The sequence below is a fragment of the Tubulanus polymorphus genome, chromosome 7, assembly GCF_964204645.1.
Source record: "Tubulanus polymorphus chromosome 7, tnTubPoly1.2, whole genome shotgun sequence".
Classification (NCBI taxonomy): Eukaryota; Metazoa; Nemertea; class Palaeonemertea; order Tubulaniformes; family Tubulanidae; genus Tubulanus; species Tubulanus polymorphus.
Window position 1 is genome coordinate 18,340,818 of NC_134031.1, and position 22,274 is coordinate 18,363,091.

General features: G+C 39.7%; 2 protein-coding genes across 3 annotated transcripts in view; one reads left to right on the plus strand and one right to left on the minus strand.

Annotated features, from left to right (window-relative positions):
- The window catches only part of LOC141908215 (ATP-dependent translocase ABCB1-like), a 28,345-nt gene that overhangs the window by 1,686 nt on the left and 4,385 nt on the right, over positions 1-22,274 (minus strand). The window contains exons 9-26 of the mRNA XM_074798140.1: positions 21,942-22,058; positions 21,777-21,852; positions 21,576-21,689; positions 21,223-21,333; positions 21,008-21,133; positions 20,507-20,710; positions 20,138-20,308; positions 19,539-19,755; positions 19,376-19,461; positions 18,932-19,078; positions 18,563-18,664; positions 18,119-18,280; positions 17,658-17,790; positions 17,314-17,384; positions 16,907-17,007; positions 16,431-16,571; positions 806-962; positions 406-603 (exon numbers count right to left, since the gene is read on the minus strand). Coding sequence (XP_074654241.1) covers positions 406-603; positions 806-962; positions 16,431-16,571; positions 16,907-17,007; positions 17,314-17,384; positions 17,658-17,790; positions 18,119-18,280; positions 18,563-18,664; positions 18,932-19,078; positions 19,376-19,461; positions 19,539-19,755; positions 20,138-20,308; positions 20,507-20,710; positions 21,008-21,133; positions 21,223-21,333; positions 21,576-21,689; positions 21,777-21,852; positions 21,942-22,058 — 2,434 coding nt within the window. The remainder of the gene's footprint in view (positions 1-405; positions 604-805; positions 963-16,430; positions 16,572-16,906; positions 17,008-17,313; positions 17,385-17,657; positions 17,791-18,118; positions 18,281-18,562; positions 18,665-18,931; positions 19,079-19,375; positions 19,462-19,538; positions 19,756-20,137; positions 20,309-20,506; positions 20,711-21,007; positions 21,134-21,222; positions 21,334-21,575; positions 21,690-21,776; positions 21,853-21,941; positions 22,059-22,274) is intronic.
- LOC141908216 (uncharacterized) lies at positions 1,085-15,576 on the plus strand. Of its 2 annotated transcripts, none has more exons than XM_074798141.1 (6): positions 1,085-1,194; positions 3,413-3,481; positions 10,733-10,909; positions 11,217-11,376; positions 11,460-11,486; positions 11,782-15,576. In XM_074798141.1, exons 3-6 carry the CDS (start codon positions 10,769-10,771, stop codon positions 12,777-12,779), a joined length of 1,326 nt encoding a protein of 441 aa, XP_074654242.1. In that variant the 5' UTR covers positions 1,085-1,194; positions 3,413-3,481; positions 10,733-10,768; the 3' UTR covers positions 12,780-15,576. The 2 variants fall into 2 exon arrangements, with proteins under 2 accessions (XP_074654242.1, XP_074654243.1); XM_074798142.1 differs by lacking the exon at positions 1,085-1,194 and adding an exon at positions 2,368-2,398.

Genomic DNA, 22,274 nt, shown 5'->3' on the forward strand with positions numbered 1-22,274 from the left:
AGGAATATTGAATAATTTTGAAAATGTGCGCCCAAAAACTGAGATCCACAATAAAAGACTCATCATCCGTCAGAAATGGCTGCAGTATCTATGAACCCATGGCTTAAAGCTCGAAAGGTAGAAACTATTATTTCCCTATCATCCCTGTCTTAAGATAATTGACACAAAAAAAAACAATTGTATTTGAAAGAATAATGAATAGTTGAACATCTTATCATATTCAATAACTTGATTGTATATATTTTATTTTATTATATTTTATTTTTATTTAACTTGAGAAAAAATGTCTCTTTATAGGAACTTGTACTATTGAATTACTACTACTATCATCATTATTATTATTAACATCGATTGTTGTGATTATATTAATGAGGATATAAGAAATGAACTGTAAACTAAACGTACTATACTCCCGTCGGCAACATCGTAAAGTCTTTGTAGTAACGAAACGATCGTACTTTTACCGCAGCCACTGGTTCCGACTAAAGCCATCGTTTGACCCGATTTTACTTGAAACGATACTTTATCTAACACTGTCACGTCGGGACGCGTCGGATACTTAAAACACACGTCTTTATACGTCACTTCGCCATGTATCTTATCCTGAAAAACAAAACAGCAGAAACATTTAGGGCCCGAAAAGAAAGGATGCAAGGTATTTGAGTTGGAAACTAACTAATATTTTTTTTGGATATTGAATCCTCGGGACCCTGGGTAAGTCAACTAAAAATACATTAAAATACTGCTCAGTACAACCGATGAAACTTAGCTAAATACAATTATCAAACTTCGTAGAAGAACTAACCATAGTCGCCCCATCTTCAGAAGTGTTATCTATTTTCGGTTGTGTATCTAGCACTTTGATAATCATTCCGGCGGCAAGTTTCGCTTTAGAATAATCGGGTAACATCGACGATGCTTGACCGACCGATAAACCGGCGAATGCTACGGCGAAAAATACCCTAGAAATACATAAAATACAGATAATAGTCAACGACGGCACTTCGGAGTCACCCGCCATCGATGTCGACTCGCTCCTCCCGCTGCTACCGCCCAGTTAATGGAATTAGTCATAACCACGGGAATCCCGCGAATGACGTCATCGAATATCAATGAGGAAATCCGCTGCATATCATTTATAAAATTTCGGATAAAAAGCTCATTAAAACGTCTCCTATTCAGTGTCTGGATGTGGTGAGTAAATCAATGTTTTAATAATCTTCTATTACAGGTGGAAATTCAGTTAATTCGATTAATATTGCGTTGTTTGCTTCAATTTGTATGTTGTTAATCGTTTATTAGAGAGGAACTCAGTCAGAGCGAGAGCGAGCGGCTCCCGGGCGGGTCGGCCAGTCTGTGCATATTCCATCTCCTGCCGTCAGAATACACATGAGATATTTCATAGTTCTATAAGGGCTGCATTTTTAAAAACATTTTTGCTGCTACTGAATAACAGACACTGACAGCAGAATCAGAATATATGGCCGCCGCCTTTATAAAAGCCAACACAAAGAATCGGCCTAGGCCTACTTGTTGAGGAGAGCTACCAGCTTTTGATTGGGAATTATCTGGATCTTTTTTTGCACCTCGACTCTCTGAAGTCTTTGTCCACTCTATGAAAATACAATGAAGGTGGTATTCTGTGTTGGTTCCCCCTATAGAGGCTAGTCTCTCCTCCGTAGAAACTGAACTCAGACAATCTTCAGTTAGGAATTTATAAAATAAACACTTTTTTATCTTCAAATAGTTTCCTGTCAGTTTAAACGACCTGCACATTGTACATTTGTTTAAATGAACTTCATGTTTTTCTACACGAGTGACTGAATGGCTGAAGAGATTAGAGGAGGAGCACTTCTTAAAAATAGCATTCTTGGTTTTTAAAGTGCACTTATTAAAAGTACCTCCCTGAACAACTTCTTGATTTGAAGCTGTTTAGTTTAACTAGTGCCTTCCACAGCCCCCACTGCAATACAAGAATCTTGATCTCGAAGTCTAGACTAGAACTGCTGGTTGTCAGGCAAATATTGATCTAATTATCTTAACGAGAACTAGTGTCTAATTGATATGCTATCAGTGTCTCTCCCCCTCTTCGTTTCCCCACCGGCACCTTGGTCTATGGTTGTTGGTATTACGAGGGAGGAATGTGACTTTTTCTCACACAATACTTCAATAGATTATAATAGTAACTCTCTCAGCTGTGCTTCTGCTGCTGCTGCTGCTGCTGCGGCTGCTCTATATACTGCGTAAAGAGTGAATGACTCATGTATGTTTTAGAGCATTTTACTGATGATTATAGCAGAAAGCAACAGATTCAGTCAGGAGAGAGAGAGAGAGTCAGTGTCGATAGGATTTAATTTATCTGCAAAATCACGGATTTCGATATTTGTGTTTAGTAAAGGTACGTGTATATGTATATAAAACGATACTGCAGTACACTCTATCCAGTATTGACTGAGGTAAGATCAGTAATAAGAGATGATACTGTCTGCGTCTGCTGTCTACAGGTGTTTCACCGAGACACGGCTGCTGTACCCAGTTCTACAGTCTCCAGTTGACTATGCTGTAATAGTCGTAATACGCAGACTTGTACAAGGAGAGAAGAGGGTTTAGTGAGGGACGACGGGTGAAAATACCTCTATTTCCGATGTACTGCTTTGTACTCTGGGTATAAGCTAAACCCTTTCAACATTTAACTTTCAAGCATATTTTCAACTCGAATGCTTCGATGTCAACAGTAACCTCAGTTTTTTTAAATCTATGTCTGTGTTCGTGTATTTTACGTATGATTGTCATGTTGTATATGATTGCTCTATTACTGTCACTGTATATTGTGTTCTGTATCGCTCTCGATTACCGAGCTCTCCTCGTATAATGTGTTTTGATTACGAATCCACATCCGCAAATTAATTAATCAGACAACACATTATTGATAATGTGAAAAAAGAATGTTTTATTCGGAAGTACGCAGTCGCTGCTGTATGTCTATATTGTGAATACCTTTGAGAATAGCCATGTATAATTACTCAGCAGTAGCTCTGCCCACCGGGGGTCAGTCTATTTATCTGTGTAGCAGGCCGTGTCTTCTTATGTTTGACAACTTTTCAGTTCTTAGAGTCTGTTGACCTAGTTTCATTTGAGAGTTCAACTAAAATTAATTATTTGTTTCTACCATTTGATTGAAATTAAACTATTTTAAAGTGAAACCCCCGTGTTCGTATATCTGAATCCTGTCTGATGCCAATTTTGTGTCTATTCTAATTAGTAGTTATGATTTCGCTAAAATTGATGTTTGAACAGCTTGTCGTCATTATAACTCCAACTATCGGATATGATATGATGATGAGGTGCTCTACACAGCCTACCTACTGGTAGCATACACAGCCACGATTGACACTGTTTTTTATGTTTACAGGTGTCTGAAGTCTGTGATTATGATCTCTAAGTGATTGCGTTGTTGATGATGTTATGATAAGCTGTTATGGTAAGTACTGATAAAACATTGGTGTTTTGGTATCTGAATCAGGTGAAGAGATGAGACCTGGCCGGACCCGACCCGACCCTGGCTATATTCCTCAGGAGTTGACGAACATAAGATGCCTGCACTATGTTTCATTCTGCATTCATTCTGTTATTGTGGCTGCTGGAAGTACCAAGGCTTCAATCTCCCTCAAAAAAAGAAAATCAACCTTAATTTTGGTGTAATTGACTCTGGTAGGGGTAGCAGATATTATATAAGGGGTGGCTGATTTTCAAAGGGATGGATGTAAAAATGAAAGGGGCGGCCGCTCCTCTCTAAACTTATTGGGGAGGAGAACACTGGATGGCTCGACCTTGTAGAAACTGTGCCCTCTATTAGTGGCCCAGTTCGGGTATTAGAAGTGAATTTTTCATAAGAGATACTCCAAGGTCTCATGTGGTTCTCATGTTGTGTCCGAGCTAAGTAAATAGGAAGAAAAGCATAATTTTTCAGTGAGTTTAAATGATCTATGATCTATGATCAGTTTACTGTGTTCCGTAATAGCCGAGAAATTGGCAGTAATATTTTTATGTGATTAGCGTTGGAACTATTAATGACAATAAATCAGTTAACGTTTTTATATAAATCCTGATGACCCTCGAATCACAATGCCTAATGGTAGTTTATTTATAAGCGTGTTTATACAAATCCAAGACGTTCCTGCTGAAAATAGGTCATCGCTAGAAAGAGAACTATAGATATTTCATTTCTGGCTATTCTTTTATGAGGTGTTAAGTGTCATTATTTTTATTTTGAACGACACACTCTACGTGGCTCAGGGCGCCGTAGTGCGCAGTACTGACTGGCTCTCTGTTTTTAGGTCTGTTCGTTTGTCTCTGCCGTATGTGGAATATTACTGATATTTACAGGTAAGAAGCAGAACTCAGATCAGATGATCTAACATCGATTTGAAGTCTAGATTCTATTAGCAATTACACCCTGTATACAGTACATGTGTTATCTGACATTGCTGCTTCTAGGCAATGTAAACCAGTAAACAAGCTAATATTGGAGTAATTCCTCTTATTATGAAACTCTACGCACTGTCTGATAAAGGCACTGGTAATTAATAATATGGCATCTTGCAGCAATCAGGATTGAGAATTCCTTCACAAAGTCTTCAAGGATTTCATCCCTAAATAATATCTGTCTATTAGACTGGTAAGGCCCGTGGCGTAGTTTTAACCATTTCGTCAAAACAGGGAGCGCAGACCGGGTCATGCGAGATATTCCAGGTACTACTGATACAGCTCTGGTCATTCTAGTAAGAGATCTGTGAGTCTTGGGTTCGAGATAAAGGTTCTGGGGCCACAAGACTGTTTCAGAGCTTTAAGACCAGCCTTAAGCCATCTGAGTTATATAACCAATCTAAGACCAGTGCAACCGAGGTCGCAGTATGTACTCAATAAGTTGTGAGATTATAAGATCCCTGGCAAGAGATAACTCTTGGGTCTTCTGGCATTCTTATAGGTTGTGATTGATGACATCTTCAACTATGAGTAACGAATGAAATCAGATAATATTCAGGTCAGATTTCTATTTTCTGGGTCAATTTAGAGCATTTTACATTCATGAGAGCCCTAAACACGCAAATTAATTTCAGTGTTTGTTATAAACACCTCTCTAGTAGAGCTATGTAGAACTTAAGGTATTTTTTATGCCTGGCCAATTAAAAGTAGATATTTTTTTAGGTTAGTAGGGTTTGTTGTTCGTCTGTTGAACAACAAATCTTTGTATGAATTCTGTTGATTGAGAGGGGCAGGGATGAACGAGTGGAAAGTATAGTAATATTAGTGTGTATTAATAGTTGGTTTATGGTGTTTGTGAAGGGAGGGGGAGAGGGAGAGTTGTGACTCACAACTTCGGATTTCAGTTTCTGATGTAAAAAACAATGTTTACCTCTCGCTATAGTCTCCCCCTATCTCCATCTCCTACAGTCTGTCATAGAATGATGGATTGAGAGTCTGATAATCATAGAATCTTTACTAGAAAATTTGAGACCCTGGACAAAAAAAAAATAGTTCTAAAATATTCTATACAGGGTACGAGAGATAAAGATGTAAGGACAGGGAGAGGAAGGCAAGAGTGCATCGGCCGATTCTGGTGCCATAGCAAACAATATGTATATACTTGTTGATTCATTGAATTGTATTTTGAAAAATGAAACAAGTTGATGTCAAGTGCCCTTTTTTGCTCATGGTTTGACATAGACAGTGCCCTCCCCCATATTAGTGAATTTTGCCCTTATACAATATAAGAACCCATCATATAAGGCTGCTGGTGAGGCACTGACTGTGTCGTGTCAGGGAGGTCCACCTCCCTGGTTGCGTTAACCGTGTCCAGCAGCAGACGCATAGCGACTAAGTCGTGTTAACCGTGTCCCGACTATTTGCTCATTCTCATCTCTGATGATGTCATATTCTCCCAATATGAATAACGAGAGAATCGCTCGGATAAAGATTGAGATCTGCCCTTGATCTACTTTTAAAAATCATCGTCATCTTCTTCACTGCTGCTGCTGCTGCGATGACTCAATCTTCTCAGATTCAGGGCTGTAGAAATATTCTATTTATCACAGTTTTCTTTCTGTATCTCATGAAAAGAGTAATGATTCCGATTGATAAGAGAATTCAAGCTCTCTCCTCTCTCTGTGAGGTTGACAAGTTTGGAATGTAAAGATTCTGAATCAATCAATTCTCGTGTAAATATATTGATGCTGCTGCTGCTGCTGCTGCAATAGGGTACGGTCACTATCAGTCAAACCATTGTTAGGTTAATACTTCTCTATTTACAAAATGAAATCATATGCAGCCTCTTGAGCTCAGGAGACCGTGACCATCAGATCCAGCGGTATTGTGGCGGCGTTGAGACCTCTATGATCAGTTCATCTCCTGTGGGGTGAGCCTGGGTGATACATGCCTCTATATTTGTAGAGAGGGCTGTAGGGTCTACAGTGATGATTTCTGTGTATTTGTAGAGAGGGCTGTAGGGTCTACAGTGATGATTTCTGTTTGTGTATTTGTAGAGAGGGCTATAGGGTCTACAGTGATGATTTCTGTGTATTTGTAGAGAGGGCTGTAGGGTCTACAGTGATGATTTCTGTTTGTGTATTTGTAGAGAGGGCTGTAGGGTCTACAGTGATGATTTCTGTTTGTGTATTTGTAGAGAGGGCTGTAGGGTCTACAGTGATGATTTCTGTGTTTGTGTATTTGTAGAGAGGGCTGTAGGGTCTACAGTGATGAGTTCTGTGTTTGTGTATTTGTAGAGTGGGCTGTAGGGTCTACAGTGATGATTTCTGTGTATTTGTAGAGAGGGCTGTAGGGTCTACAGTGATGATTTCTGTGTATTTGTAGAGAGGGCTAAAGGGTCTACAGTGATGATTTCTGTTTGTGTATTTGTAGAGAGGGCTGTAGGGTCACAGTGATGATTTCTGTGTATTTGTAGAGAGGGCTGTAGGGTCTACAGTGATGATTTCTGCGTATTTGTAGAGAGGGCTGTAGGGTCACAGTGATGATTTCTGTGTATTTGTAGAGAGGGCTGTAGGGTCTACAGTGATGAGTTCTGTGTTTGTGTATTTGTAGAGAGGGCTATAGGGTCTACAGTGATGAGTTCTGTGTTTGTGTATTTGTAGAGAGGGCTATAGGGTCTACAGTGATGAGTTATGTGTTTGTGTATTTGTAGAGAGGGCTGTAGGGTCTACAGTGATGATTTCTGTGTATTTGTAGAGAGGGCTGTAGGGTCTACAGTGATGATTTCTGTGTATTTGTAGAGAGGGCTATAGGGTCTACAGTGATGATTTCTGTGTTTGTGTATTTGTAGAGAGGGCTTTAGGGTCTACAGTGATGAGTTCTGTGTTTGTGTATTTGTAGAGAGGGCTGTAGGGTCTACAGTGATGATTTCTGTGTATTTGTAGAGAGGGCTGTAGGGTCTACAGTGATGATTTCTGTGTATTTGTAGAGAGGGCTGTAGGGTCTACAGTGATGAGTTATGTGTTTGTGTATTTGTAGAGAGGGCTGTAGGGTCTACAGTGATGATTTCTGTGTTTGTGTATTTGTAGAGAGGGCTTTAGGGTCTACAGTGATGAGTTCTGTGTTTGTGTATTTGTAGAGAGGGCTGTAGGGTCTACAGTGATGAGTTATGTGTTTGTGTATTTGTAGAGAGGGCTGTAGGGTCTACAGTGATGAGTTATGTGTATTTGTAGAGAGGGCTATAGGGTCACAGTGATGATTTCTGTGTATTTGTAGAGAGGGCTGTAGGGTCTACAGTGATGATTTCTGTGTATTTGTAGAGAGGGCTGTAGGGTCTACAGTGATGATTTCTGTGTATTTGTAGAGAGGGCTATAGGGTCTACAGTGATGATTTCTGTGTTTGTGTATTTGTAGAGAGGGCTTTAGGGTCTACAGTGATGAGTTCTGTGTTTGTGTATTTGTAGAGAGGGCTGTAGGGTCTACAGTGATGATTTCTGTGTATTTGTAGAGAGGGCTGTAGGGTCTACAGTGATGATTTCTGTGTATTTGTAGAGAGGGCTGTAGGGTCTACAGTGATGAGTTATGTGTTTGTGTATTTGTAGAGAGGGCTGTAGGGTCTACAGTGATGATTTCTGTGTTTGTGTATTTGTAGAGAGGGCTTTAGGGTCTACAGTGATGAGTTCTGTGTTTGTGTATTTGTAGAGAGGGCTGTAGGGTCTACAGTGATGAGTTATGTGTTTGTGTATTTGTAGAGAGGGCTGTAGGGTCTACAGTGATGAGTTATGTGTATTTGTAGAGAGGGCTGTAGGGTCACAGTGATGATTTCTGTGTATTTGTAGAGAGGGCTGTAGGGTCTACAGTGATGATTTCTGTTTGTGTATTTGTAGAGAGGGCTATAGGGTCTACAGTGATGATTTCTGTGTATTTGTAGAGAGGGCTGTAGGGTCTACAGTGATGATTTCTGTTTGTGTATTTGTAGAGAGGGCTGTAGGGTCTACAGTGATGATTTCTGTTTGTGTATTTGTAGAGAGGGCTGTAGGGTCTACAGTGATGATTTCTGTGTTTGTGTATTTGTAGAGAGGGCTGTAGGGTCTACAGTGATGAGTTCTGTGTTTGTGTATTTGTAGAGTGGGCTGTAGGGTCTACAGTGATGATTTCTGTGTATTTGTAGAGAGGGCTGTAGGGTCTACAGTGATGATTTCTGTGTATTTGTAGAGAGGGCTAAAGGGTCTACAGTGATGATTTCTGTTTGTGTATTTGTAGAGAGGGCTGTAGGGTCACAGTGATGATTTCTGTGTATTTGTAGAGAGGGCTGTAGGGTCTACAGTGATGATTTCTGCGTATTTGTAGAGAGGGCTGTAGGGTCACAGTGATGATTTCTGTGTATTTGTAGAGAGGGCTGTAGGGTCTACAGTGATGAGTTCTGTGTTTGTGTATTTGTAGAGAGGGCTATAGGGTCTACAGTGATGAGTTCTGTGTTTGTGTATTTGTAGAGAGGGCTATAGGGTCTACAGTGATGAGTTATGTGTTTGTGTATTTGTAGAGAGGGCTGTAGGGTCTACAGTGATGATTTCTGTGTATTTGTAGAGAGGGCTGTAGGGTCTACAGTGATGATTTCTGTGTATTTGTAGAGAGGGCTATAGGGTCTACAGTGATGATTTCTGTGTTTGTGTATTTGTAGAGAGGGCTTTAGGGTCTACAGTGATGAGTTCTGTGTTTGTGTATTTGTAGAGAGGGCTGTAGGGTCTACAGTGATGATTTCTGTGTATTTGTAGAGAGGGCTGTAGGGTCTACAGTGATGATTTCTGTGTATTTGTAGAGAGGGCTGTAGGGTCTACAGTGATGAGTTATGTGTTTGTGTATTTGTAGAGAGGGCTGTAGGGTCTACAGTGATGATTTCTGTGTTTGTGTATTTGTAGAGAGGGCTTTAGGGTCTACAGTGATGAGTTCTGTGTTTGTGTATTTGTAGAGAGGGCTGTAGGGTCTACAGTGATGAGTTATGTGTTTGTGTATTTGTAGAGAGGGCTGTAGGGTCTACAGTGATGAGTTATGTGTATTTGTAGAGAGGGCTATAGGGTCTACAGTGATGATTTCTGTGTTTGTGTATTTGTAGAGAGGGCTTTAGGGTCTACAGTGATGAGTTCTGTGTTTGTGTATTTGTAGAGAGGGCTGTAGGGTCTACAGTGATGAGTTATGTGTTTGTGTATTTGTAGAGAGGGCTGTAGGGTCTACAGTGATGATTTCTGTTTGTGTATTTGTAGAGAGGGCTAAAGGGTCTACAGTGATGAGTTATGTGTTTGTGTATTTGTAGAGAGGGCTGTAGGGTCTACAGTGATGATTTCTGTTTGTGTATTTGTAGAGAGGGCTGTAGGGTCTACAGTGATGATTTCTGTGTATTTGTAGAGAGGGCTGTAGGGTCAGTTCTGTGTTTGTGTATTTGTAGAGAGGGCTTTAGGGTCTACAGTGATGATTTCTGTGTATTTGTAGAGAGGGCTGTAGGGTCTACAGTGATGAGTTATGTGTTTGTGTATTTGTAGAGAGGGCTGTAGGGTCTACAGTGATGAGTTATGTGTTTGTGTATTTGTAGAGAGGGCTATAGGGTCTACAGTGATGATTTCTGTGTTTGTGTATTTGTAGAGAGGGCTGTAGGGTCTACAGTGATGATTTCTGTGTATTTGTAGAGAGGGCTATAGGGTCTACAGTGATGATTTCTGTGTATTTGTAGAGAGGGCTATAGGGTCTACAGTGATGATTTCTGTGTATTTGTAGAGAGGGCTGTAGGGTCTACAGTGATGATTTCTGCGTATTTGTAGAGAGGGCTTTAGGGTCTACAGTGATGATTTCTGTGTTTGTGTATTTGTAAAGAGGGCTATAGGGTCACAGTGATGATTTCTGTGTATTTGTAGAGAGGGCTGTAGGGTCTACAGTGATGAGTTCTGTGTTTGTGTATTTGTAGAGAGGGCTATAGGGTCTACAGTGATGATTTCTGTGTTTGTGTATTTGTAGAGAGGGCTGTAGGGTCTACAGTGATGAGTTCTGTGTTTGTGTATTTGTAGAGAGGGCTGTAGGGTCTACAGTGATGATTTCTGTTTGTGTATTTGTAGAGAGGGCTGTAGGGTCTACAGTGATGATTTCTGTGTTTGTGTATTTGTAGAGAGGGCTGTAGGGTCACAGTGATGAGTTCTGTGTTTGTGTATTTGTAGAGAGGGCTATAGGGTCTACAGTGATGATTTCTGTGTATTTGTAGAGAGGGCTATAGGGTCTACAGTGATGATTTCTGGCGATGTACGAAGATCTGATTGATGAACAAGCGGAATTATTCGATAATCTCGACTCGGATTCACTGTTTGATTATCTCATACAGAATGGAGTACTTGAACCGAATACAGCTGAGGAAATACGGCATGAGAGACAGGGAGAAGAGGTAGGCATCCAGTTCCACCGTGGATCAAGTCCCACCAGAATCCATTTGGCCCTATAAGAGTTTGAACTTTAATTGATTTAATTCTAGTGTGTACTCTAACAAGAACTGTGGAACTTGAAACTGGCCCGTGTAGACGGTAGTTAGTTTTCAGTTCATCTGAATAGTCACCAAACATGATCCCTGAATGTTCTGAGCAGGATTTCTAATCTCACTGTAGAAATACCCTTTCAATCACTGATGTTGTATCGATGCCCTGAAATGTGTCGCTTGAATCAGAGTTGAATTTCAGTAAATTGTTTCATCGTAGGTGAATAAAGCTTTATTGGAATATTTGGATCAGAAAGAGAACAATGCGACCAATCATCACGCGTTATTTATTAACGCCCTACGACAGACGGGTCGGTTACAGCTCGCTAATTTATTAGACGTCGGACACAGGATAGAACCGCGCAGATGGAATTCACTAGGTAACGTCGTAAATCTTCAATTCATCGAAATCATTCTCTATTTCAATGTCACAGTTTTAATGAGACTGTATTTTGTATTACAGGTTACCTAAACAGAACCAGACACAAAGGTAAGCCACTCAAAGATGTTTGGGGAGGGAAGTTCCATCAATAGCTAAGTTACCCCTTTGAGGTCCAGTTCCATGACTAAAGACCATTCTAAGACCCCTTTAGCTCTTTAGCCAATCTAACAGAGTTAAGACCATTTTTGGACATTAAGTATCGACTATCAAACCCAGGGAACTAAGTAGCTGCAGTAGTACGACATCAGTCATAGACTATTTCAGTTCCATAACCGATCAGAAATCAACAAATGCAGACCAGTCTCAATCCTCAGGATAAACTGATATCGCTATTATTTTGTAGGTCAGGTGTGTTTGATTTTACAAGTGAACGCTGTTGAGTTATACCCGGATGGTTTACCCCCGGGGTTTATACCCCGCGACCGGCCCGGGGGTAAGAGTTACTGGATCAGTCTCGACGAGTTGAAACTCGAGGATGTGATCGGCAACTCGACGCTGCACCTGCAGGTCAGCACCTCGCAGCAGTTGCTCGCGGCGGACAACGACGACAACCACCACCTCGCGACCAACCGGAACAGCCTGCTACAATTAACAATCATAGAACCGGACGACCCGTCGTCGTGGCAACAGAATCCCGCCGAGAAGAAATCGCGATGTTTTTGCGGTTGTTTTAAAAGTTTATTCGGGAAAGAGAAGAAAGCGTCGGCTTCGAAATCGAAGAGTTATCAGAATAATCAGAACCAGCAACAGCAGCAGGAGACGGTCGGATATCGGTTAGCCAGCGGGGTACACGTGTTAGAACCCGTTCCCGAGGAGGGAGGACACGCCTCCTGCGACAACAATAAGAACAATCTAGCGTCATCGCGACAACCGAACGGCTCGTCGCCGGGCGGGTCGTCGAGCGCGATCGATAAACAACCGACCAATCAGCAACAACGATCGAGTCGCGAGATCACGCAGTCGGTCGCCGTCGACGACGAAGAGCTTCGCGTCAAAGCGGAAACGTTGCACGGTAAATCGAACCGTTTCTATCAACAATTACAACAATCGGACAGCACGAGTCGCGAACGGTTGCTAACGTACTTCGAGCAAGATCGTAAGATTCTCGTGCTCGACCTGATGTACGAGGACGGGATTATAATCGTGTGCATCTGTACGAAACCCGATGCCGTTCAGCAGCTGCAGCACGACTTCGAGAACGGACGTCTCGTTCAGGATCTCGAGACGGTACTAGTTACGCCCTCTATACTCGCCGATATCTACGTTCAATCGATGAAGCTACAATTAACCGTCGAGGAGGATGAATTCTCTAAAGCGTTCAAAGATCTACAAGTGCATTAATAATAATCCGAATAATTAATTATTAATCTGGTTGTTGATTGGTTGAATTTGCTCATATATACATATATATATATCACTTGGTCAAATATCGGTTTCTGGATAACGGTGTGCCAGTCAGTGTGCCAAGTGACTGTATATCTATGCTGTGTGCCGAGTAGGTTCCTATCGACGTGTGCCGTGTGCCTATCAGCTGTATTTCTACTGACCGTGCCCGGCGGATTTTCTTGCATTTTTCGTAAATAACCGATTCAGCAAACGCTTGGTAGAGGTTTTTAGAAACACATAATACGAGAGCGTTCTCTCTCAAAGAATGAGTGTGCGTGGTGCAGGTGTCATTGTGCTTTTTAACATGGATATAAAACTGATTCAATGATTATTTTCAGCAATATGTCACGCAATATGCAAGCTTTCGGTTTGAGTGATTCTCATTCCCCCCTCTTCCCCTATGAATGCCCGGTGTTTATAGTGTGTTTATAGATGCAATCACTCGCTATATTTGTGGTCGCCCTAATATCGCACGAATGTCACAAACAGTTTTATCGCTTTTGTAGTAAGAATCTGTCTCAAAAAAAAAGTACCAACGACCCCCACCAGACCACTGTTAAACATGTCATCCAGTTTTGAAGCATTTTACATGTTATGATCTGATCTGTCGAATATAACCATGAATTCTATTGTAACTGATCCAGTTCCATTGTTGTGGGTTGAAATTTGACTCTAAACTCAAAACTAAAAAGCTAGATCAAGAAATGCCAAAAAAAGTTCTACTTAGATTTGGATGAGGCCTAGAAAAACCTCAATACTTAAACCTCGATATTTAAAGGTGTTTATGATGTAAATGTTACTAGTGTTTTACGCGATGTCGCTAATAAAATTTGTGTCTCTTGAAGAGATGTTGTATTTGCCTCAGCGGAGAGGAACTCTGACCGAAGTCTCACTAACGATGGCTTTCAGTATCGCGGGGCGCAGCAGTCATTGCATAAACATCGCCATTTAAAATGAAATGATCACACTTTACACTAGACAACTGCTGAAATCTCGAATATCAATAATAAGATGTATCATTCATCTAATATCAATTTTATAGATAATATCAGATATATGAGCTAATGTCTATTTCAGCTTGACTTGAGACTTCAGTTTTGGCAGTACATACCTGATATAGGTCTCAAAAGGACAAGAATTTACTGGCAGTTGATCTAAAACATATGGTTAATCTAAATTTATCCAAGAAAACAGTGTCTCTTTTCTATGATGCAACCCCTTTCAATGAAGACTTATTGGCGATCCTTCAATACAGTGTAAAAAGATAAAAAATCGATGTTTTAGTTCAACTGCCCGTCAATTGTAGACACTTAAAGACCTGTCATGTATGTATCCCCACAACTGACCGAACTAGGTCAACTGATGTCCTCTCAAGTCTCGTTGAAATATAAGCTTATATTAGAGAGAGTGTCATGTGTGAATGCATTAAAATTACGATCTGAAAAATGCTGAAATCATATTTTTAATAAAAACTGCTGCTTGAAGTATAAAACAAAAACTCAGTTTGATCTCTGTTTCTCAACAACAACATATCTGAACAGATATTAGTGCAGTAGCTTCTCAATAGGTGTCACCGATATACGGGATCCAGTTGCACACTTGTGAGTGAAGAAACTGTGTTAACTCGTAACTGTAGGATTGGCTTCATGGTTAGTTTTTGAAGGACGAAAATAGTCCAATATAAAAGTACAAATTTTTCTGTCATTAATGCAGCTTATGAAGTAAGTTGGGGGTACCCGCGGTATTAGACCTTCCCACCAATGAAAGATTTTGACTTTTGTAGCGTAAAGAACCGTTCATTTTCTAGTAATTATTGCCGTAGGTTTGTAAGAAAGAGGATCTTTTTTATTAGAATCATGAGTTTTTGAAAAATATATAATCGCTAAAAAGAGGTGCATATAATTTCATTTGTGATAATATAATTATTTAGACTAATATATATATTGTGTTGAATAGTGGTTTGTGATAAGTTTGCTGTAGTTAACTATATTGAATTGAGGGGGGGTTAGTGACCGGGATTTCGGGTTTAAAAATCATGACGTCCATGAATTCAAGTAATGCTTGTTTGTTTTATAGCGATTTAAACATATTAATCATGATTCGTTCGATTTGTTCGCGTTCGAATTCAAAAGATAATTTATGTGAGGTGTTGAATAATAGTGTCTCTTGTTGTTTGATTTAAATTCGTTTTAATTTAAAACTTGATCCTGTCGTCAACCGAAGCCAATCATATCGCTTGGAAGCAGTTCCGCAGTTAAGTTAATTTTCGGTAGTGAATTCGACGGTGGGCGATGCGTATATCGTTTTAGAGTCCAACTGAACTGTGGAACTGGTTCCCGTTCATAGATGTTCAATGATGCATTTTCTGCCTCTGAAATATCGCTGCCATATTTTCAAATCAGGGGATTACATTTTGTTATATCAGTAATTAATGTGTTTGTACAGTAGGGTATGGTTGAGTGAGGGGGTGTTACCTGCCTGTGAGTGGCTGAGGGGGTTTGCCTGCCTGCGAGTGGCTGATTAGGGGTGTTACCCGCCTGTGAGTGGCTGAGGGGGTTTGCCTGCCTGTGAGTGGCTGATTAGGGGTGTTACCTGCCTGTGAGTGGCTGAGGGGGTTTGCCTGCCTGCGAGTGAAGTGGTGCAAATTTCAACAAGCTTCTATGTAATTAGTATAAATTATAATGATTGATAAAACACCATTATGTTAATGGAAACAATTGTGTAAAATGTGTAATTAATTAATAGCCGAAATAAATTGAGCAAACATCGCATGAATTTATAGTTTATTAGTCTTTCATTTATTTCTAAGGAAAGATATCTGTCTCCAGCATTCAATCTAAGAGCTCAATGGAAATGAATTCCACACTTCAACATAAAACCGACTCACTCAGGATAGGGAGGTAGAGGTTACTGGTAGGCTTTCAGGACCGGGTTCCACAGTTCTCGAATACTATTTACATCATCATACAATACTATTAACATTACGTAAGAATTGAAACACTGGAAATGATTTCATTTTAACTTAAGAGTCATAACTTTACCGAGAACTGTGCAACTGAGTCCTGGTTTGAACAACGGTAAGAGGAGAATTAGCAAACTGTAAAATGTAAGGACACATTTTTCATGAGTTATTGAAGCAATATTTCATTTATTTCAAGTATTCTCAAATGCCGAAGAAAAACTTAACAATTTGGCCCACCGATACATTAAAACTAGGGCCAGAGAACTGATTTTATGTGAATTGGAATTAAAGGCCCAGGACCCAGCTCCACTTGCCAGTTAAATAAGGCTCTTTTCAATTAAAATTAGTTCATTTTCAAGAGTTTCATGGTTCTTGATTAAGATTTGACATCAATTTCAACTTTTTTTCAGTGATATATGTGGAACTGGGTTTCAGGCAGTAAGCCTTTGACATGGCCAACTCAGACTTTCGACCAACTCATAACTTGGCACAAAAACGAAATAATTTTCTGACTTTCGAACATATTTTCCGATCCTTAACTCTGACTGGCACTGAACACAGAACGATTTCAGAATCAGGCATCATTTATTGTACTACGTGTACCTATTATACATGATTTGCATAAGAAAAAAATGTTCACTTACTTGTAAACGTTTGTAGGTTCCATATCTCCCATCTCAACGAGGTACGCCCCAAATCTGAACGCTCCTCCATAAATGAAAAACACTATCGCCTGACTGAATGCGTATGAAAATCCTCCTAGAAATGCTCCCCTCAGATTTTTCCTAAAAGCAAAAAGTTTTTTACTTTAACTTTTGCAACGCCAACACGCCATGTCTGGTACTAAATTCAGAACCAAGTTCTTGAGTGAAATAGACGGATTTTTTTACTCTTTTCAAGTTTTCCTTGACTAGCTAAAATTCAATTTAAAAATCAGACTCTTAAAACTAGACTCTTAAAACTAGACAATGATCTAATCTAATTCTATTGAGTCATCGATTTTTGACTTTGGAACTGGGTCCTGGTTTGTCAAGTTTAATATCAAACTTAGAACTATTCTCATGAAAACTGTTTTAGAAGGACATCTAGTGGTATATAGCTTCGGGATACATTAACATACTTGTATGGAATGAGTAGTTTGTCTTGGTAGTAACCGTACATTCGCACTTCTAGCGTCAATCCTTGAACCGTTCTCACATTCTCGATGCTTTCTGTTGCAATCTGATAACAAGAGACACATAGATAAAAGGTCAGCTACTTTGATTTGACTTGGCTTTTCCCAGACGTGTACGTTGCTTTCCGTGATTTTATGCGCTAAGAATCCGATCAATTAACACAGTCAAATAACTATGACATACTTGTAGATGGAAACTTTGATTTTATGCACAATCTAGCAATCTCAACAATCTCGACATTTCCCTGACTTATAGGTTTTTTTTTCAGATAAGTGGCCACCCTGAATGAGTTAGAGGTGAGCCGCATTCACACACAGACAGTTTAAACCAGCACCGCCCATACCCTACCTACCTCTCCAGCCTCTTCTAACAGTTTAGAATCTTTCTTCTGATCAACTCCCATCGCTCGCATTTGAGCGTATCCTAAATATATCATGGAAAAAACGTTTTTCTATAGTGAAACCCACTATAAGTCGTCACATTACTGACAAGACTAATTTATTCAGTCAAACTCGGGTAAGTCATCACAAATACATTACTGAAGTCATTACTACTTTTGACTCGCGCAATTTGTGTACATTGTTTTTCCAATCTAATTTACAAATCAATATAATGTCTTAGCTATGATGACTTAAGCAGTTTACTGTATTTACAGTTCAAATCATCATCAATAAAAAGATGATTTTTCTAACGAACCTGCCAGCGACATTAATGGAACAGCAGCGATTAGAAGTAAAGTGAGTTTCCAGCCGTATATGAATCCAATAACGAGACCGGCTACGATACCGACTAAAGCCTGCAACACTACGTTCACTCTTATACCGGTCGCCTGGAGAAATACAACCACAATCTCTAAAGCTCAACAGTCATATATCCCTCAATATTTCACAGGTGATTTTTCAATTTTCCCGAATGGAAATGGGGCCTTCGTAAAAATGAACAGATACCGTCTTACTATACAGTCAACCTTTTAGTGGTGACTGGTTGAAAAAGGTGATTTTCATGAAGAATTGCAGAAGAAAATTGACATCCCAGAACTATGCCTCTCTTAGTGCAAAATGAATTATCAAAATATTTCCTGAATTAGAGCGAAATACATCAATTCCCAAATATTTCCAAACCGAGTAATGTTATTTTGAAATGTGATCATGACTTACATTTTTGACTAGGGAAGCATCAGTTGCCAGTCTGGTCGTAAGAGCCCCGGTCGAGTGTCGAGTCTCATCGAAATAAGCCATATCCTGCCTTAACAGTGATTGAAATGACATGTACCTCAATCTCATCGTTAACCTTTCCCCGGACAATCCAAAACAAAACGTCTACAAATAATACATTCAAAAGAGTTACTCTGAATTGTAGCTGAAGATTCAGTTTCACAAAAATACTTTCAATCATTTGAAAAATTGACCCTGGGGCTGTTCCATAGTTCAAAAAAGACTAGACTTAGCCCAGTTTGGTCTTATAAAAATCGAAAAAATTGATACTGATCATAAGAGATTTGGATTGAGCCATTACGTTTGTGCCATGGCCCCGGGTCGAGTTCAAAATTTGAGACTTAGACGCAAGTTTGGCTCTAATCAAATGAAGTTAATAATACTGACCGTTAAATAGTTTCCTAAACCGCTCAGAATTCCTAACACTAAAAACATCATGCTCCAGAAAAATGCTCCGTTTTTCAGTTCATCTCCCGTCTCGGTGAAAACCTGAAACAAGAAATTATATATGAGGCTTGACGCGAAAAGTACTACATCAAATATTATCCATCTAGATTTAAACAACCAGTAATATCCTTAAAGCCTTGATTCACAATTCCCGAAAAAGTTCAATCTAACGTTTAAAGGTTAGGCCTAATTTAGATTTCACAACTTAAACCGCTTGAAGCTTAAAAACTTCATAGATCTGTATCTGGGTCTTTCCCTCCTAATTCCTTTCCCTGCTTAAAACCCTTCCTGATTCGTTCTCCCGCGTACCTTCAGCATTTCACTGAACAAGATGGCAAAAACAGGCATCAGAGAACCAGCTATTACACTGCCTAAAAATCCAATTAAGATCAGATACCACTCGGGGAAATTCAATCTGAAAACTCGCATGAACGTCGGGATATCAACATCTTCTTCCTGAAAGCAGAGAAATGGGAATTTTGTAAGAGATTGAAATGAGTACATCCATGTGATTAATCGAAATAAAGTAAGATTAACGTTGAAAACTCACCAGAGCATTCGAACCAAAAGCATGGACCTTAATCAATTTAGATGTAATATACATGGACAAGAGTTTTCTATAAAATTTGTGCGTTTTAACGTTTGAAATCTTACTTTATTATGAGAATCTTGTGGATACCGTATTGAATACGGAATCTCAGATTCTCAGGAGTGATTTCTACTCCTATTCCTACTCTCCTACTCAATACAAACCTTCTCCTCTTTATCTTTCTTAGTATCGTCGACTGATAAAGACCGACTGATCGTTCGTTTACGAGTTTTCTCCACCAGGGCGACATCTGCTTAAAATACAGAAAAACGTTTGAATTTACCAACGATACAAAACTGTGAACTGTCAGTTATCCGAACTCTGTACCTTTCAAATCTATTTCCATCTCTTCATTGTCTTCAGTCTGCCCGTTATCGAACGTCTGTAACGTCACCAGTTGATAGTAAATTCCTTTATTAGCCATCAGTTCTTCGTGGTTACCCTTCTCCATAACTTTTCCGTTGTCGATAGCGTAGATGACTTCGGCGTTTTTGACCGTTGATAATCGGTGGGCGATAATCAGCGTGGTACGTCCCTGCGATGCCTGGTCATTCATAAAATGAAAACTTACATAATGAAAGTTTTTAATACTGCGTGTACCAGTAGTATTCAGTTAACTGCTTTTAACTCATTGAATCATTTTAAGTCATCACAAACTGTTGCAAAAGAATAACAATTAAATTCTATCTTGAATCATCACTTAAACTCAAAACACAAATCACTACACCCAGTTCTCAGTTTATGTATGAATCTGCAGAGTTTGAACATCGGAAATGAACTACCTGTGATTTTAGCTGTAGAGTCAAACTTAACCATGAACTTTGGATCCAGGGGACAGTTGCACAGTCACGGCTTGGATTAAGGACCAGTCTAAGCTCATTATGATTCTATAATTAAGGACTGTGTCTACTCTCTAACAATTTTACCTGATCTAGAGCTGCTTGAACTAATCCTTCACTTTCTGAATCGAGAGCAGACGTTGCTTCATCGAGCAGTAAAATCTTTGGATCTCGTACGAGAGCTCGTGCTATAGCTATTCGCTGTTTCTGTCCACCGGATAATTGAGTTCCTCGTTCACCGGCTAACGTTTCATATCCCTAGAAATCAGAATGATTCATCGGGTCTCAAACAGTCGAGAAATAAAATCATACCATTTGGGTTCTCAAACAAAAACTTAAAATAAGAATAAGCTCATTTTGGCTCTATAACCAAACTAACAAAGTAAAGACCGGTTATTAGAGTCACAATTTCAATTGAATATTTTGACAGAGAAACTGTTTATAAGATAAACTTACTTTTGGAAGTTGCAGAATGAATTTGTGAGCGTTAGCAGATTTCGCTGCTTCGATCACTTCTTCCATCGTGACATCATCGCGTCCGTATTTAATATTCTCCGCGATACTGCACCCGAACAAAACCGGTTCCTGTGAGACGATACCGATCTTATTACGCAGCCATTTTATATTCAAGCTTTTGATGTTGTGTCCATCAAAGACGACCTGTAAGAGAAAACAGATTTAGCTGGGGGTATCAGCAGAAAGAGGAAGAGAAGTTGAGAGAGGGGGTCAGGTATTGAGAGTGATAGAAGATAGATAGAGGTATGGAGAAAGGGAGAGTGGATGGAGAGAGGGGATGAAGAGAGGGAGATGGGAAAACAGGAAGGGAGAGTGGAGAGAAGCTATTATGGTTAAGATATCTAGATTCAAGCTTAGACTGGTGCAACACTAAATCCTGGCCTCAGAATAGATCACTGCCGTCAGACCAGACTTATCACCGCACAGTCAGACCAGACTTACCTCTCCGTTATCAGGATCATAAAATCTCTGTATAAGATTAACGACAGTAGATTTACCGCAGCCACTTTCACCGACGAGGGCTACAGTTTTACCGGGTTCAATCTCCAGATTGAAATTCTGCAAAACCTATCACAAAATATCACAAACAACGCAATTCTTTAAACTGATCGAGGTATTTAACAACAAATCGTAATTCTAATTCTATCTCTCTTAACCTCGACTTCCTTCCTCGTCGGATACGAAAATGTGACGTCTTTGAATTGAATACGACCGGACACATTCTCTGGTTTGACGCCGTCAGTTGAGCTCGCGTCGATAGCCGGAATCTGATAACGAAAACATTAGATACGGTCATATTTCAATTGATTAAATGTCTCTAAAAATGTCGCCTATTGTGGCGAACATTGAGAAAATTTGATTCAAAGTCCGTAAACCAGTTAGATATGTAATGAATAATCCTACAATCAAGGATGATATTTCAAGGATGATAAGTTTTGAGATTCATCTAAATACCATCTTCACAGAAACGGCAATCATTATTATTCGCGAAAATATATGATTAACATACATTATCGATTATTCCAAATATGGTAACGGCCGAACCCATCGCCGTGGCTACTGCGGTTATATGAGGCGTTATCATACCCATCGACTGTGAGGCGATCATCACGCAGAAAAACACCTACAATTGAAATTAAATCAGATTCATTATCCGGGACTAGCCGGTTAGTATTTTATCGGCAGGATTTTCACGGTATTTTTTGCTTACGGTTAAAACTTCTCCCGGCGAAATACCGCACGTCGTTAAACATTCTTGCCATTGTTGCACCTGCGTACTTCCATACCTAACAATCGAATTAACCGGTTATTTTAAAACTCATCGCCGTGGTTGAAATCGTCGTAACAATCGACGCCGATGGTAAATACTACTCACCAGAACGATAGCGAATACGTGGAGAATATCACCAGGAAGAAGAACGCGATTCCTACGGATGAAACAATCGTTTTTCTGTTTCCGATTTTGTAGCTTTCGCGAAGAGCAGAATTGTATCTGTAATTCATAACAACATTACCAGCAACCTAATCTTCACAGGGTTCCAAGTCTAATTCCAACCTTCACAGGTACTGGTTCTAAATACTAAATCCACAGAGGGTTGTTGCTGCTACTGTTATTTTGATTGGACAAACCCTTTACAATACAGTAGGCCCTAAGGCAAAATCAACCCTTGGAACATTCCAAAATTCCTCAGGAGAGATTTGGTACCCA

What these genes read in the sequence shown, in the direction of transcription:
- LOC141908216 (XM_074798141.1), top strand. Translation starts at nt 10,769, where the DNA reads ATGTACGAAGATCTGATTGATGAACAAGCGGAATTATTCGATAATCTC. An exon ending in GCGCAGATGGAATTCACTAG is followed by an intron (nt 11,377 to 11,459) that starts GTAACGTCGTAA and finishes TTTGTATTACAG; the next exon opens with GTTACCTAAACAGAACCAGA. An exon ending in AAACAGAACCAGACACAAAG is followed by an intron (nt 11,487 to 11,781) that starts GTAAGCCACTCA and finishes ATTATTTTGTAG; the next exon opens with GTCAGGTGTGTTTGATTTTA.